Source organism: Lithobates pipiens, unplaced genomic scaffold (genome assembly GCF_037356315.1).
Source record: "Lithobates pipiens isolate NorthernLeopardFrog02 unplaced genomic scaffold, aLitPip1_a1.2 Scaffold_19, whole genome shotgun sequence".
Taxonomy (NCBI): Eukaryota; Metazoa; Chordata; class Amphibia; order Anura; family Ranidae; genus Lithobates; species Lithobates pipiens.
This window is the reverse complement of record NW_027507764.1, coordinates 386,976,402-386,992,402: the sequence shown is the minus strand read 5'-3', so window position 1 is coordinate 386,992,402 and position 16,001 is coordinate 386,976,402. Positions and strand designations below refer to the sequence as shown.

Here is a 16,001-nt window from a genome sequence, read left to right as displayed (position 1 = left end):
CTGTCAAGCTTTAACAAAGCTTCAAAAGAGCATCATGGAAGCATCCCTGATGCTCCACCAAAGCATCAAAAACACGTTGAAGCAGTAGGCGCTTTAATGTGTGTTGAAGCCAACGCAAGTGTAAATGAGCCCTAATGCCGTGTACACATGACTGGACTTTTCAACAGCGAAGTTCAGACGGAACAAATCCGTCGGACAATTAGATTGTGTGTGGGCTTCATCAGACCTTTTCTGTTGAAAAATCCGACAGACTTTAGAAATAGAACATGTTTCAAATCTTTCCGCCGGAACCAGTTCCTATCGAGAAAAACGCTCGTCTGTATGCAGGTCCAATGGACCAACAACAACACAAGGGCAGCTATTGGCTACTGGCTATTGAACTTCCTTTTTCTAGTCCCGTCATGCGTCATCACGTTAAATGATCGGACTTTGGTGTGATCGTGTGTAGGCAAGTCCGTTTCAGCGGAACTCCGTTGAAAGGTCAGTCGAAAAGTCCATCAGAGTTCATTCTGACGGAAAGTCCGGTCGCGTGTACGTGGCATTAGAGAGGTATTGTCTGAACTCCTGGAGGTATAAAATCACATATAAGAAATCAATAACATTTTAACAGAGATGGATCATGAAACATGGTTAACAAATGTATGAGATCCCTAATTTTTAAACTGTGTAATATACAATATTCAGTAAGAATTCTAAAGATATAAGTAGAAGTAGAAAACTTGTGTAACCAGTTACATAACTGTTTTCAAATCTCGGGGGGGGGGGGGGGGGGGGGCATCTTACCTAAGATTTTATATTTTTAAATACTTTTGCTGTTACACAAGTGTCCCTTATTGCCAGCAATAAACTGAAAAATGACTTGATTTGTTGATGTTTCATAAGGCTCATTACTACGCAAGTACAAAGTCTCATAGATAAGATCAAGCCGGTGTAGTTTCTGTCGGCGTAGTTCGTGTATATAAAGGAAGTGCGGAGTGACCACCAACCACCTGAAGATTCTCAGCCTAAAGTCATATCTATACCCTAAACTAACGTGGAGACGATGAGGGCACTTAACATCCTACTGGTTTCCCTTATCTGCCTCTCGGTCGTCTCGTATATTTGCACTGTCATATTCAATGCAATATCTGCAGTTTCACTAAATGGTGAGTACAATATATGTGTATTCATTTTTATTAGATAAAGTGATAAATACAGTGATACTTCTCTGCTATAGAGGCAAGACATGTTCACTATTTAGATGTTTAAACTAAAAAGATAACTTTATTAATAGAACAAGTAATCAGAGAAAGCAGGAAATAAACTGACACAAAATATCATTATCTGACAACTTCCGGAAGTTAAAACCAAAGTGTAAATTGTACAAGTATACAAGTCTTTATCGCAGACACATATATAAAGATTTGTTGGCACGTGACAGACTTAAATGACCCAAAACACCATCTGTCACTATTTTACAGGGACAGATCTAGACTTGGAGGATCCTTATAATGTCCCTAGAAATGTCCATGATTTTAAAAGACATTATATTAAAACTAAAGGAAAAACTTTTTTTTTTTTTTACTTGAATAGAGTGGCAGGGGGATAGACCCCTGTTAGGTTTTTATTGTTGTCTGTGTTCCTGTTAAGGGAGATTAGCTTTATGTAATTTTCGTGGCAGTGAAGTGGTTGTAAATACAAAACTGCCACCAGAACAGAAACATAGGGGAAATCTTCCAATAGGTACACTTGTTCTCATAAGGACTCCCTAAGCAAGGATTTCCCTTATATTAGAAAGATATCCTCTCACTTACCTTTGAGTCTACAGGACATGAAGTAAAAGCAAGTCTCTCCAAAGAGATACAAATTAGATACCACAATTGTTACAAAACAATCTTTCATCATTACATTATTTAGAGTACTCACAATGTAGATGATATAAACGTATATTTAAATCCAAAACCTTTTCTTTTTTTTTTAAAGAGTGGGGAAGGGTTAAAACTATATTTTTTAATTGTCTGTGCCCCACTGGGAAGATTTATATTCAGTATTTGTCTCATAAACACAACAGGAAATGAGAGAAAATCTCTCCAAAATGAAGACCCTCTTTGATGGTTGTCACAGCAATAAGTATGCCCATTAGAAAATGTAATAACAGAAAATGTTGGCTTTTCTATCATTCCCTGTTCCAATGAAGTTGGCCACCAAGACAGATAAAGAATTGGAGACACGGGTAGTAATAACCTAGTGGGTTTTTAAGCTCTATCAAAAATTAAGATTAAGGCCGGGTTCACACCGCTGCGATGCGGGAACGCCGCAAATCCGCGGCGTTTTCTCGCATCGCATTACTCCCGCCGGCAGTTCACACTGCCCTATGCGGACGGCTGGGAGTGTCAATGATATGTTAATGACACCCCCAGATCCGTCCGCATATCGCAGTGCGATCTGCCGACTCGCACAGGAATCGGATCGCATGGTGTGAACCCCCATGCGATCCGATTCTGTTGCGGACCAAAAAAAGGGTCCCGTGCGAGTTTGCTGCGGGAGCGATGCGAATTCAGCCATACTATCTGTATGGCTGAACTCGCATCGCTACGGAGATCGGATGTGATTTGCGGTGCGAATCACATCCGGATCTCCCCCCGCAGCAGTGTGAACCCAGCCTCAAGGTAAAAGTTCAGTCAAATCCTAACTATACTTAATCCTGTCCCCACTCCCATTCTAAGCCTATTCTAATTACTTTGTAAAGGAAAGATGTCTATACTTACCAATGTTGAGGGCGCTCTGGTCTGGTCACATGATCTCTCCAGCGGCCAGGAGAGATTGCCGACAATGGCTGCAGAACGACATGAGCATGCGACTTTGTAACCCATAGGTCTACTATGGGGAATCCGTTGTTGGCTGTCTCTTTGGTACACTGAAGCCGATCATGTGATCGGATTGCAGCACCCTCCACTGTAGTTAGAATAGGCTTTGGATGTGGGTGGGAGCAGGTTTAAGTACAGTTATGCCACGTACACATGGTTGGAATTTCGGCCAGCAAAAGACTGATGAGAGCTTTTTCATCGGAAAATGCGACGGTGTGTATGCTCCATCTGAATTTTGCTGGCCGAGTTTCCACCAGCAAAATATTGAGAGCAGGTTCTCAATTTTTCCAACGGAAAAAGTTTCTATTGGAAATTCCAATCGTGTGTATGCAATTCCGACGCGCAAATACTCATGTATGCTCAGATTAAACTACGAGATGGAAGCTATTGCCTACTGAACTTCCTTTCTCTAATCCCATCATACGTGTTGTATGTCACTGCGTTCTTGACGGTCGGAATTTGGTGTGATGGTGTGTATGCAAGACAGCTTGAGCGAAATCCCGTTGGAATTCCGTTGGGAAGAACATCAGAGTTTTTTCCAAACAAAATTCTGATCGTGTGTACGCAGCATTTGGCTTTGAAAGGACTACCACTTTAAAACTTCTATCTTTTTTGTATCAAACATAAGGCAAATGTCTCGAACAAATTTCTCTTGATTTGCCATCCAAGTTACCAGAAGTCAGCAGAAAACCAAGTGAAAGAACTGTCCCGAGACATACACAGAAATAAACCCCTTCTTCCCTGTACTAAGAAAGTGTTTTTATTGCTTCTTTGTTTCCTCATTGGAGTTTCTTCCCCTCACTTCCTGTCTCAGAGACCTCCTGTCTCAAGAACAGAAGTTTGGGAACTCTACTCAATAAGGATGCTGAAAGCAATAAAAAAAAAACATATATTAAAACTATTCTCCATTCTATGCAGAAGAAAAATATGTTGTAAGCTAAGGCCTCTTTCACACGGGACGGATCAGTAATGATCCGCCCCGTGAAGATCCGCTCGCTCAGCGGGGATCGCTCCGTTGTCCCCGCTGAGCTGGCTGCGGACAGGGCGGTCTCCGCACACTGAGCAGGGACCGCCCTGTCAGCTCTCCATTCTCCTCTATGGGGATCGGATGAGCACGGACCGTCTGTCCGTGTTCGTCCGATCCGCTCTGCAGACGGATAGAAAAATAGGATTTTCCTCCGTCTGCAGATTCGGACTGTTGCGGAGGCGGACAAAATCGGGTGTCTGCGGATGCTCATCCGCAGACACCCGCTATCCCATAGGGATGAATGTATGCCCGTATTTCATCCACAAACAGATGGATTAAATACGGACATACCATCCGCATGTGTGAAAGGGGCCTAACAATTCTTCGACTCTACAAAACTCTGGTCCGGCCACACCTTGAGTATGCTGTCCAGTTCTGGGCACCAGTCCACATGAAGGATGTACTGGAAATGGAGTGAGGACAAAGAAAGGCAACAAAGCTAATAAAGGGTCTGGAGGATATTAGTTATGAGGAAAGGTTGTGAACACTGAACTGGAGAAGAGATGCTTGAGAGGGGATATGATTTCAATTTACAAATACCATACTGGTGACCCCACAATAGGGATTAAACTTTTTTGCAGAAGGGAGTTTAAAGTGGTTGTAAACCCTCTGTGACCACTTTAACCTACAGATAAGCCTAGACTAAGGCTTACCTGTAGGTGCAACAAATATCTCCTTAACCTACGCAGTTAAGGCGATATATTACAAAAACCGGGCACCGATGTCTGCGGTGCATGTGCGCCGTAGACAACGGCACAGGCGCAGAGCACGCCACAAGTGTAGGCGAACATGCCGCCACTGATGGCTCCCATGCGCATGCGCTGGAGTGACATCATTGCGGCTCCGACCAGTCATAGCACCAGAGCCGCGATACCCGGAAGTCACTCCAGGTATCATTGCAGCGACGGAGGACGTGGACGAGGGTCACTTTGGGGGCTTCGATCTCAGTTAAGTTAGCTTGTTATGACTTTGCCTTGCAGGGTGTCTTTTTTTTCAGGCTTTACTTCCTCTTTAACAAGACTCGTGGCCACTCATTAAAATTAGAATAAAAGAGGTTTAACCTTAAACTATGTAGAGGGTTTTTTACTGTAAGAGCAGCAATGATGTGGAATTCCCTTCCACAGGCGGTGGTCTCAGTAAGGGGCATCAGTAGTTTGAGAAACTATTAGATAAGCACCTGAACGACCATGACATACAGGGATATACAAGGTAATACTGACATATAATCAATCACACACATAGGTTGGACTTGATGGACTTTTTTTTTTTTCGACCTCACCTACTATATAACTATGTAACAGGAAATATTAATAACCTAAATTCCGGTGCGCCAGAACAAAAACCTGGTAATGTAATGCTATGTTTGTGCCATCATGTGACTTTTCTGACAAATGACATACTCTGTCTTTTTTTATCAGTGATCATTATGTGTAATTCACATTTCAGGCTTATTCAAAACAACGGCTGCCAACATTTCTGCCAAATATCCTCTCAATGTCACTCCTGCTGGCTGGACATTTTCTATCTGGTCTGTAATTTATATTTGGAATGGACTATGGATTGTATATGTCTTCTCCACACTGTTCAGAAGGTAAATAGTAAACTACAGGATTGGAAATTAAATAAATTATGAAATAAATGATTAATTAAATAAAAATAATGATAAAAAATATATAATTAGATGGTAGCAGCAGCATGAGAATAGAAATGTCTTGTTTGCTCCTTTGCTGATATATGTGGACCCAGACTGTACTAAAGAGAAGAAGACATTTCCTGTTTAAAAAAAAAAAGAAGAGAATAAATAATGGAGATAAAAATATAAAATACACAAGAAATTGGGAATAGTTGTAGAACCTGTAGTCAGCTTAGGAAAAACATCAGTAGAAGGAACAGCTGTGATGTGGATACTGGGTGTAAAATGAAATGGGAATTTATGGAGCTTGAAGCGATATGAAACTCCAAAACAAAACTGTATTATATTGTAGCTTACCAATTCATAGATATAGTGGCTTCATTTTTTTGGCTTATTTCCTTTATTTTCACCTGTTGATCATGCTAGTAATTCTGTTATTGAATGTCATGTTCCAATATGTTAAGCAGTATTAAACCAAAAAAAACAAAAATCCATTTTATCGCATCTGACCAATCCTTAGATTTGGTGGTTGCATTAGTTTCCTTTTTTCTGGCTTGTTTTCCTTTAATTTTAACTGGTGATAGCCAACCAGCAAGTCTGTAATTTTTCAATATAATTTAACAGACCAAACCGTCAAGCAAAGGAGGCAGTTAGAAGGTTGAGATAAACTATTTAACACTGACAGAGGGGCTTGCAATGATCAGCTTTTACTTATTTATGTAAAACCTTTATCCCAAAGGGGAAAAAGAAAACTGTAAGGCCTCTTTCACACTAACGTCCCGTTCAGGCCCGCCTGTCAGTTTTTCAGGCGGACCTGAACGGGTGCTCCATAGAGGTCTATGGAGCGTCGGATGTCAGCGGTGACATGTCCGCTGACATCCGACCCGCTCCGATCCGAAAAAGTGTGACGGAGGAAAAAGCTATTTTTCCATCCGTCTGCGGATCGGATCGGGTGACGACGGGCACTGCGGTCCGTCGTCATCCGATCTCCCATAGGGGAGAGCGGCGCTGTGACAGGTCCGTCCCTGCGCAGTGTGCAGAGACGGAGCTGTCATCTCCCTGCTCAGCGGGGATCGGCGGAGTGATCCCCGCTGAGCAAACGGATATCCACGGGGCGGATCAGAACTGATCCGCCCCGTGTGAAAGGACCCTTAAGGGTGTTATCTGGGGTTTGGCTTACAAGCAGAACAGCAGATTTTAGTGAAGTTTAACCTTTTAGCACCAGTAGCCCCGGCCCTTTAGGAGGTTTCAGATGCCGGGAGGACCAAGGGCGGGCATTCGGATCATGTAACCAATGTGATTGGCTGTCACAATGGTCACATGATCAGAAAGCTCCCTATTGCAAGTATGCATCGGAAGCTTACTGATCCCTGCCAGCTACCGTGCTGGGAGCATGCATGGAGCGAGCTTTCAACAGGTAAGTAGTTTGCACAGGGATTCATATATGCGCCTGCTCTGCGTTAAGTTGCACCCACCAAGAGGCCACATATATGCATACTGTTGTCACCAAGGAGTTAAAAGAGAAAGGTGTGATAGGAAAAAGAAACACACACATACTCATCTATAAGGCTGCAGCATCGGTTTGGTCCTGCAGTTGTCCCTGCCGGTGTCTTGCCAAGAAAGTTCCCCCAGTGGATAAGGACCCCCCCCTGTACTGCGCATGCGCTGCACTTGCGGGGTACGAATGACTACGGAGCCGCCGAAAATAGCCGAAGCTGAACAAAGTGAGTTAGCTGTACATGCCGCCTGTGCACTACATTTTTCCCTGAGTCCAGGTTCAAGCCCCACCATCCAAGTGGACAAAGAGTTAAAATAATAATATGCCGAGCGCAGTGAGGCCATGCCTGAAGCGTGGCGAGCCCGCGAGGGGCCCTGTTACAGGCACCATGTACATCTGACTCAATGTGTTCAGCTTCAGCTATTTTTGGCAGCTCCGTTGTGGTTCGTACTGCTCAAGCGCTGCGCCTGCACAGTACGGGGGGGGGGGTCCTTATCCGCCGGGGGGGTGTTCAGAACACCGGCTCTAATCCCAAGAACTGAGCGATCACATGACCACTGATCTCTTGGTCCTTACTAAGCATAGATCAGTGATTGTGACCTGCTCCTTGCTCTGCCCCTGCCAACCTCACTGGAGCTCTAGGCAGGAATGGAGGGTGGGAGCATTTGGCTCAGGCTATCAGTGGTGTGCTGAACCAGCTGCTGGTCACTGGCTCTGTGATGTCAGTCGAAAGCAGGCTTTAACCTGCTGCTGGCAGAATCTGGGTTACAGGAGTGCAGAAATAAATGCAATCTGTGACCCATATAAGAAGTATGGCCGAAAAGGTTTTGGCTATACCTCTCTTTGAAATAGTTCGTTTTGACTAAGGTGGTCCAAGCAAACTATTTATTTCACTAACACCTGCAGCAGCTGTCAGCGCAGTATAAACTGTGTGTGGCCTCATCTACATATAGTATACAGTGCTGTGTTCCTGCAGTGGGACGGGAATTTCCCCTCCCTTTCCTGGAACAAAATAGAGTTGGGATAAGTGCTGCTCAGCAATTCACAGGGGGCTTTGTATTCTATGAATGAATACAAAGTTTCCTCGGATTGGCTGAGGCAGAGATCGTCATATCATCTGCACGCCTCTTTGCCTCAGCCATTTAGAGGACGCTTTGTGTAAATTTATAGAACACAAAGCTCCCTGTCAATGACTGAGCAGTGCTCAGCCTGTATTGATTTTGTTCCGGAAGCAGGACAGGAAGTTTTCCTCCCACTGTGAAGGTTCTATCAGATTAGTGAAACCCATCTGATCAGTGAAGGGAAGTGACGTTCCATCAGCTGCGCATGCTTTCCACCGCTACCAGGTTTGCTAATCAGTCAGAAGGTGGCAGCGAGCTCACTTTATTGCTAAAATTACTCAAAAATTCAAGCCATAGCTGGGTGTAGTAAGATGTCCGATGCAGCTGTTTGGTCAGATTAGCGAACCGTGGAACACATGCGCAGCTGACGAAATGTCACTTCCGTTCGCTGATCTGATGGGTTTGCTAATCTGATAGAATACCAGAACACATCGCTGCATACTCTATGTACAGTAGATGAGGCTATATACAGTTCACAAAGTGCTGACAGCTGGTGCAGGTAATTGCCAAATAAGTTGTTCATTTGGACCATCTTGGTCCAAGCAAACTATTTAAACTTCATTAAAACCTGGAAATCAGCTTTAATTCATTAGTTAAGCCCATCTAAATTTGCTAGTGTATCTAATGCTGCGTACACACGATCAAACAATCGGGTGGAAAAGCCCAGCAAACTGAAGTCCGCCGGACAATCCCCCCCGTGTGTAGCCTCTGGCATACTTTTTTGACCCGAAAGTACGGCGGACTTAGAAAGTAGTTTTGCACTCCAATGTTCCCGCCGGACTCGCATTTCGGCGGACAATCCGGCCGTGTGTGCGCCAGTCCGCCGTACTTTTGAAATGAACAGACTTTTCCCGCCCGGAGAAAAGTCTGCTCATTTCGAGTGGGTCTCCAGGTAGGCGGGGCCCGCGAAGGAGACGTCGCTGGCCCCGCCACCTGGTATGGACTTAAAGCGGAACCCCAACGCCAAAAAAAATCAGAGTGGTGGCCCCCCCAGGTCCACATCAGACCCTTGTCCGAGCATGCTACCCGGCCGGCCAGGAAAGAGGGGGACGAGCAAGGGGCCCCCCCTCCTGAGCCGTACCAGGCCGCGTGCCCTCAACATGGGGGGTGCCAAAGCACCTTGTCTCCATGTTGATGAGGACAAGGGCCTCTTCCCGACAACCTTGGCCGTTGGTTGTCGGGGTCTGCGGGCGAGGGGCTTATCGGAATCCGGGAGCCCCCTTTAATATCCGGCTCCATCGGATAGTCGGCTATGTGAGTACGCAGCATAACACTATCCTTTCCCAGATTTTCAGTGCTGCAGTCCAAAGGTGTGTCTGTTGCTCCTCCATGCAGAGTGGAGACACCCTAAGCCCTTGTACACACGGTCGGACATTCCGACAGCAAAATCCGTCGGATTTTATCCAACGGATTTTGTCCGAAACTGGTGTTGCATTCACACGGTCGTACAAAGTTGTCAGAAAATCTGATTGTTCATAACGTGATGACATTATTTCATTACGACGGGACTACGTTCAGGCTATTAGCCAATAGCTTTGGTCTAGGAATTTGATCTGAGCATGTGTGGCACTTTGTCTGCTCGGAATTCTCTACAAACAATCGGAAAAAGTCAGATCGGATCATGTTGTGTAAGGACCCGCAATTGTAAAGGGATTCTGCACCCTACACAGCCAGGCACACCACATCTTCACAGCACACTTCAGTCAGAAGAACAGTCCAGTGCTTTGTTTTTATGTTTTATTGGGGGGAATAAACTTGGATAGGGAAAGGGATATTATGAGATGCCCACTTGATCAAAGCAGTAGACACAACTATATACAGTCCATATAAACACTTCTCCTCTACCTCCAGCACAAATCCTGTTTGTAGAATTACACCTCCCAAGACCAGCATGCACTGTTTGGATGATCTGATAAAGACTCAGTCAAACCGGTAGCAAATGCCCTTTGTGGCATTGGGTGCCTTGTTTGAGTAGCAAAGTCCTAGTGCCCAGCTGTCCTCCTATGGCTACTGACCCTAGTACCACCTTTTCAGGCACTGCCAGCAGCTGCCCCTTTCTTTAGCTCTCCTGGCTAAGACTCTACAGTTCTCCTAGACGGACTCTGCATCAGGCATGTACTGGCCATCGGGACTACCGGGAGATTCCCGGTGGGCCGATGGCTCAGTGGGCCGGTTTCAGTGACAGCCTAGCCAAATGAATGGCTGCGCTACTCGCACAGCCATTCATTTGAGCACCGCTGTACTTCCGAGCGCAGCGCCGCGCACTTCGTCTCTTTCCGCCCCCACTCGGCGCTCTCACAACAATAGTATTGCACACATCTTCGGCCACCTCCGGCCCACAGTCGTCCTTTTCCGCCACCGCTCGGCTTCCCCCGCCCTGCTCCTCTCCGACAGCGCTTTTCAGCGAACAAAACTCGGCTATCTCCGGCGGCCCCCGCGGTAAAGGACGCTGTGAGTTTAAATGAGCCGGGGGCCGCCGTGAGAGCAGCCGTCAGGCAGAGAAGTCCTCGGAGCAGACGAGGGAGCCTGGAGGATGGCGGTGCTGCAGGAACCCAGCCAGGTAACCGGCCGGCCCATTGAATACTGTGTATAGCACATGGCTATATATTTTATTTATATATATATATATATATATATATATATATATATATAAAATCTATCTATCTCTCATACACACAGCCATATTCTATATACAGCTATATATATATATATATATATATATATATATAGCCATATTCTCTCTCTCTCTCTTTATATATATATATATATATATATATATATATATATATATATATATATATATATATATATATATATATATGATGTGGTGCTAAATAAAATAACATAAAAAATCAATTTGGTGAAAATAATGGTTAAAATAATATGCAAAATCCAACATAGCTAAAAGTTCACCAAAACTGTCAATTAATATTAAAATGTGCATAAAAATATTTTCAGCAAAAAAATCATATATAAAAAATGCTTATTAAAAACCCCCCTTTTTTTTGCACTCTTTTTGCACTTTAATACCAAGGACATAGTTTGGATAAAATGGTTTTAATTATAATGAATGGTTTATATATGAATTTTTTGCTGATAATTTTTTTTATGCACATTTCAATATTAATTGACACGTTTGATGTACTTTTAGCTATGTTGGATTTTTTGTATTATTTGAATCATTATTTGCACCAAATGGATTTTTTTTTTTATGTTATTTTGGTTAGCATCACATCCTTTGCTATATATTCAATTTATCTGTGGGTTTGTGTTAGGCCCCTTTCACACATGCGGATGATATGTCCGTATTTCATCCATCCGTTTGCGGATGAAATACGGACATACATTCATCCCTATGGGATAGCGGGTGTATGCGGATGAGCATCCGCAGACACCCGATTTCCTCCGCCATCACAACAGTCCGATTCTGCAGACGGAGGAAAATCCTATTTTTCTATCCGTCTGCAGAGCGGATCGGATTAGGACGGACAGACGGTCCGTACGCATCCGATCCCCTTAGAGGAGAGCGGAGAGCTGACAGGGTGGTCCCCGCACAGTGTGCGGAGACCGCCCTGTCCGCAGCCGGCTTAGCGGGGACAGCGGAGCGATCGCCGCTGAGCGAGCGGATCATCACGGGGCGGATCATTACTGATCCGTCCCGTGTGAAAGGGGCCTAAACCTGTTTGATGTTGGCAGCTTCTCATTACTGCGGTTGATCAAAAATAAGTGTGCGCATTAGTTGTTTATTTTAAAATATATAATGCAGAGCCAGACTTCGGGCAGGTGACAAGGGGACACCAGGGGGTAGGGGGGGGGGGGGGGCTGGAAAATAAAAGATCACCAGCAGTGTGCTGTCGGCTTCTGAGTTTGCATACTCCTGCTATGTGTCTAGCCGGGCCGTGATGACGTCACTCTCGTGCAAGTGCGCAGCATACTGTTTTTGTGCGTGTTTGCAAAATTGGAGTGGGCCGGTCTGGATGAAGTCCAGGGCCAAATTTTTGTCCCAGTCCAGCCCTGCTCTGCATCCATCCCAGACTTCTCTCTCCCCGTCCTCCCAGGCATGCTTCTCAGTCCTCTCCTGACTAAAACTCACCAGCCCACCTGGCTGTCTCCTCCCTGGAGATTTGCCCGGCAGTGTTCTTCTGCTGTCCTCCACTTGCTCCTGTGCCTCCAGTCAGGACACCACCATGTGTCGTGAAGAGGGTCCCTTCCGCATTCAAACCCAGGCCCGGGGTCAACCCCCCCTCCCCCCAGACTAGGGGGCTACCCTCAAGGGCCACGACAGCCAAACACTCCTCCATCTCCAGCTTCCATCCAAACTCCACTTCCCTAGCTGGGCTGACACTGAGTATTTGAGGGAGCCTGCCCTAGCCAAGCCTGAATTTACCTACACTAACAAAACAAAATTCCTAGCACTCTAGCAACACAACTATGGGGTGCTTCACTGATAAATGACAAGCAACTGTCATCAATCCACAAGAAGTTTGGCTAACATATTAAATAGTGCATGGGCATGATGGATAAAATGAGTATTTCATTGTTTTTACACATTCAGAAGTACTGTACTATGAATGACTGTGCAAGTGCACCAACAAACAGTCAGATTAGTGTACTGTGACTGGTTGCAATGAGAGTACACTGCATGTAGTCAGTCCACTTTGCACTGCTTTAAGCTGGCTATACATGGATCGAAATTCAGTGCATTCAGCAGGAACTGGACAAATTTTGCTCCGTGTATGGGTACTGTGGTTGTACAGAAGTTGATTTACCTCGATGTTTCACAGCAAGTCAGAACCAAGGATGGAAGTAATGTACCAAAATTCTCGTATATGACAAAAGCTTTTTTCTTTTGTTTATTGTTTCTGATCATACGCAGTCTCTCGTATATGATTTTTCTCGTACGAAAACAGTACACATTAAACGAAAATTGTTTGTTCTGTTCACTTACGAGAAAAATTTGGGAGTTTGTCCTTTCAGAAATTTTCATTTGGAAAGTCTGAATCGTATGTCGAAAGTTTTGCATACACTATATACAAATTGTGCCTCGTATGGAATTTTTCTTCTAATTTTCTCATAGTGAACCCAGATTAATGCATTTTTCATGATATTCTCAGTTTGACATCTTCCATGTTGTACAAGGTTTACTTTATGTTTTAGGGAATTACTAAAGGTTGCACTTAGTCTTAAAGCCTAACTCCACCCAAGTTTGTTTTAGTTTTGGATAGAACAGTGAAGCCTTCACATTTCTCTTTCTTTGTGTCCCTCTTTGGGAGATTTCCTGTCCTGACAGTACATATGGGGAAATCTCTGATGGTAATACAAACCTGACATAAGCTCTAACTTATAAGAAGTGTTTAATATTATGAAACAACTAAAAATGATTATTTATTACCAGCTGGGTCTGTGCAGTTTTCTTATGACATTTCTATAGATTAATACAAATCTGTGCAATTGTATAAAGATAATCTCTTTCATTTTATTAGGAATAAAATGGGTCGTGTTTATGCCAAACCAACCATTCATCCGCCTGAATTTTTTGCCTTATGGATACTTAACAATCTCATAAATATTGGCTGGCTCTTTCTGTGGGATAGAGAGTAAGTTCTTTTCTTGAAACATATAAAGTGTTACATCAATAATAATGCATTGATATGTTACAAAGTATTGTATACTAAAGGAAATCTATGATCAAACAGCATACACTGTTATTTTATAACATCAGCATTGTAAAAATAGAGACAATACAGTCATTTTGACAATCCAAAATCAGCTTACTTGAAAAATCTCCTTTTTATGTTATGAGTTATTCCTGTCTGATGACTACATGTCCCATGGTACCTTGCTCCCTGCAAGCAGTAATTCCAGTATTTACTCTGCCTCCTGAAACTCCTCCTCTCACCTCCTCTGCAAATCAGAAGGCAGGCTCTATAAAATGTGTGACACATAAATTAAAGCAGGAGCTACACCCAAAAGTTGGAGCTCCGCTTATTTGCTTCCTCCCCCTCTTCGCTGCCACATTTGCCACCTTTCGGGGTGCAGGGGGGAAGCGGATACCTGTGAAAACCAGGTAATAGCTCCCACGTCCGGGTAAGATTGCCGCAATCATTGTGCAGCAATCGACAAAATGTCAGGTCCCTCCTCCTTACCCCTGCTGCCTTCTGGGAGACACACAGGTCCCAGAAGACTGTTCATAAAGCACAGCGTGACTCGTGCATGCGCAGTAGAAAACAGGCTGTAAAGTTACAAGGCTTCACTCCCTGTTTCCCTTAGTGAAGATGCTGGCACCTGCACCCGGAGCCAATGGACGAATCCACTTGGGGTGCCAACATCATGGAATCTCTGGGCAGGTAAGTATCCTTATATTAAATTCAACAGCGCCCTGAGGCGATTCAGTTCGTATAGGTAGCGCTATACAAGTCATTCATTCATTCATTCAACAGCTACAGTATTTGTAGCTGCTGACTTTAAAAAAAAAATTTGTACAGGCTGGAACTCCCCTTAACCACTTTGCGCCCAGACCAATTCTGACATTTCTCTCCTACATGTAAAATTCCTAATTTTTTTGCTAGAAAATTACATAGAACCCCCAAACATTATATATTTTTTTTTAGCAAAGACCCTAGAGAATACAATGGCGCTTGTTGCAACTTTTTATCTCGCACGGTATGTGCGCAGCAATTTTTTGAACAGTTTAAAAAAAAAAAAAAACAGTTTCATGCTTTAAAAAAAAAACAGTAAAATTAGCCCAATTTTTTGCATAATGTGAAAGAGGATACGCCGAGTAAATAGATACCCAACATGTCACGCTTCAAAATTGCACGCGCTCGTGGAATGGCGCCAAACTTTGGTATTTAAAAATCCCCATAGGCGACGTTTTAAATTTTTTTACTGGTTACATATTTTGGGTTACAGAGGAGGTCTAGGGCTAGAATTATTGCTCTCGCTCTAACGTTCGCGGCGATACCTCACATGTGTGGTTTGAACACCGTTTTCATATGTGGGCGGGACTTACGTATGCGTTCGCTTCTGTGTGCGAGCTCACGGGGACAGGGGCGCTTTACTTTTTTTTTTTTTTTGTTAATTTTATTTTTAGTTTTTTAGTTTTTCATTTAAAAAAAAAAATGTATGACTTTTATTCCTATTACAAGGAATGTAAACATCCCTTGTAATAGGAATATGGCATGATAAGACATATTTACAGTGAGATATGGGGTCAATAAGACCCCATATCTCACCTCTAGGCTGGGAAGAATAAAAAAAACAAAAAAAAAGATCCTGGCTTCCTAGCCAGATCGGCACCGTCAATTTGAATACCGAGGCCGGGCGTGACAGCAGCTGGAGCCAATGGCCAATATCTTTGACATTAAAGGTTAATAAAAAAAAAAAAAATAACAAACATGTTATACTTACCTGCTCTGTGCAATGATTTTGCACAGAGCAGCCCCGATCCTCCTCTTTTTGGGTCCCCTGCTGGCGTTCCTCCTCTTCAGCCAGTGCCCACTAATAGCAAGCCGCTTGCTCTGGGGGCACTGGTGCGTGCTCGCTCCTGAGTCCCGCCCCATGCATCCATAAGACACACAGAATCATTGCTCAGCTTTAATTGACAGTAGCAGGAGCCAAAAGGTCGCACTGCTGTCTCAGCCAATGAGGAATGAGAGACACGAGAGAAGCTCAGCTCACGTGCACATCGCTGGATCGGGAGGGAGCTCATAGAAATATTACATGTTAAAGAACATTGAGCCTTTAAAACTACTTTAATTCCTCAGATGTTATTTTGCTCACATGAAAGTGTTTTGGAATATGCCAACAAAAATTCTCAGCCGGACCCTTGGTAACCACTGTTAGGTTTAACATATAAGGCTGATAAGTGCTAAAG

The 16,001-nt window shown here is 43.9% G+C and overlaps 1 protein-coding gene across 1 annotated transcript in view; it reads left to right on the top strand.

Moving 5' to 3' along the window:
• Positions 1–973: 973 nt before the first annotated feature.
• Positions 974–16,001, top strand: part of LOC143997012 (uncharacterized) — a 34,106-nt gene continuing 19,078 nt past the window's right edge. Inside the window, exons 1-3 of the mRNA XM_077492368.1 lie at positions 974–1,145; positions 5,320–5,464; positions 13,609–13,722. Of these exons, the coding sequence (XP_077348494.1) occupies positions 1,043–1,145; positions 5,320–5,464; positions 13,609–13,722 (362 nt within the window). The 5' untranslated portion in view covers positions 974–1,042. The remainder of the gene's footprint in view (positions 1,146–5,319; positions 5,465–13,608; positions 13,723–16,001) is intronic.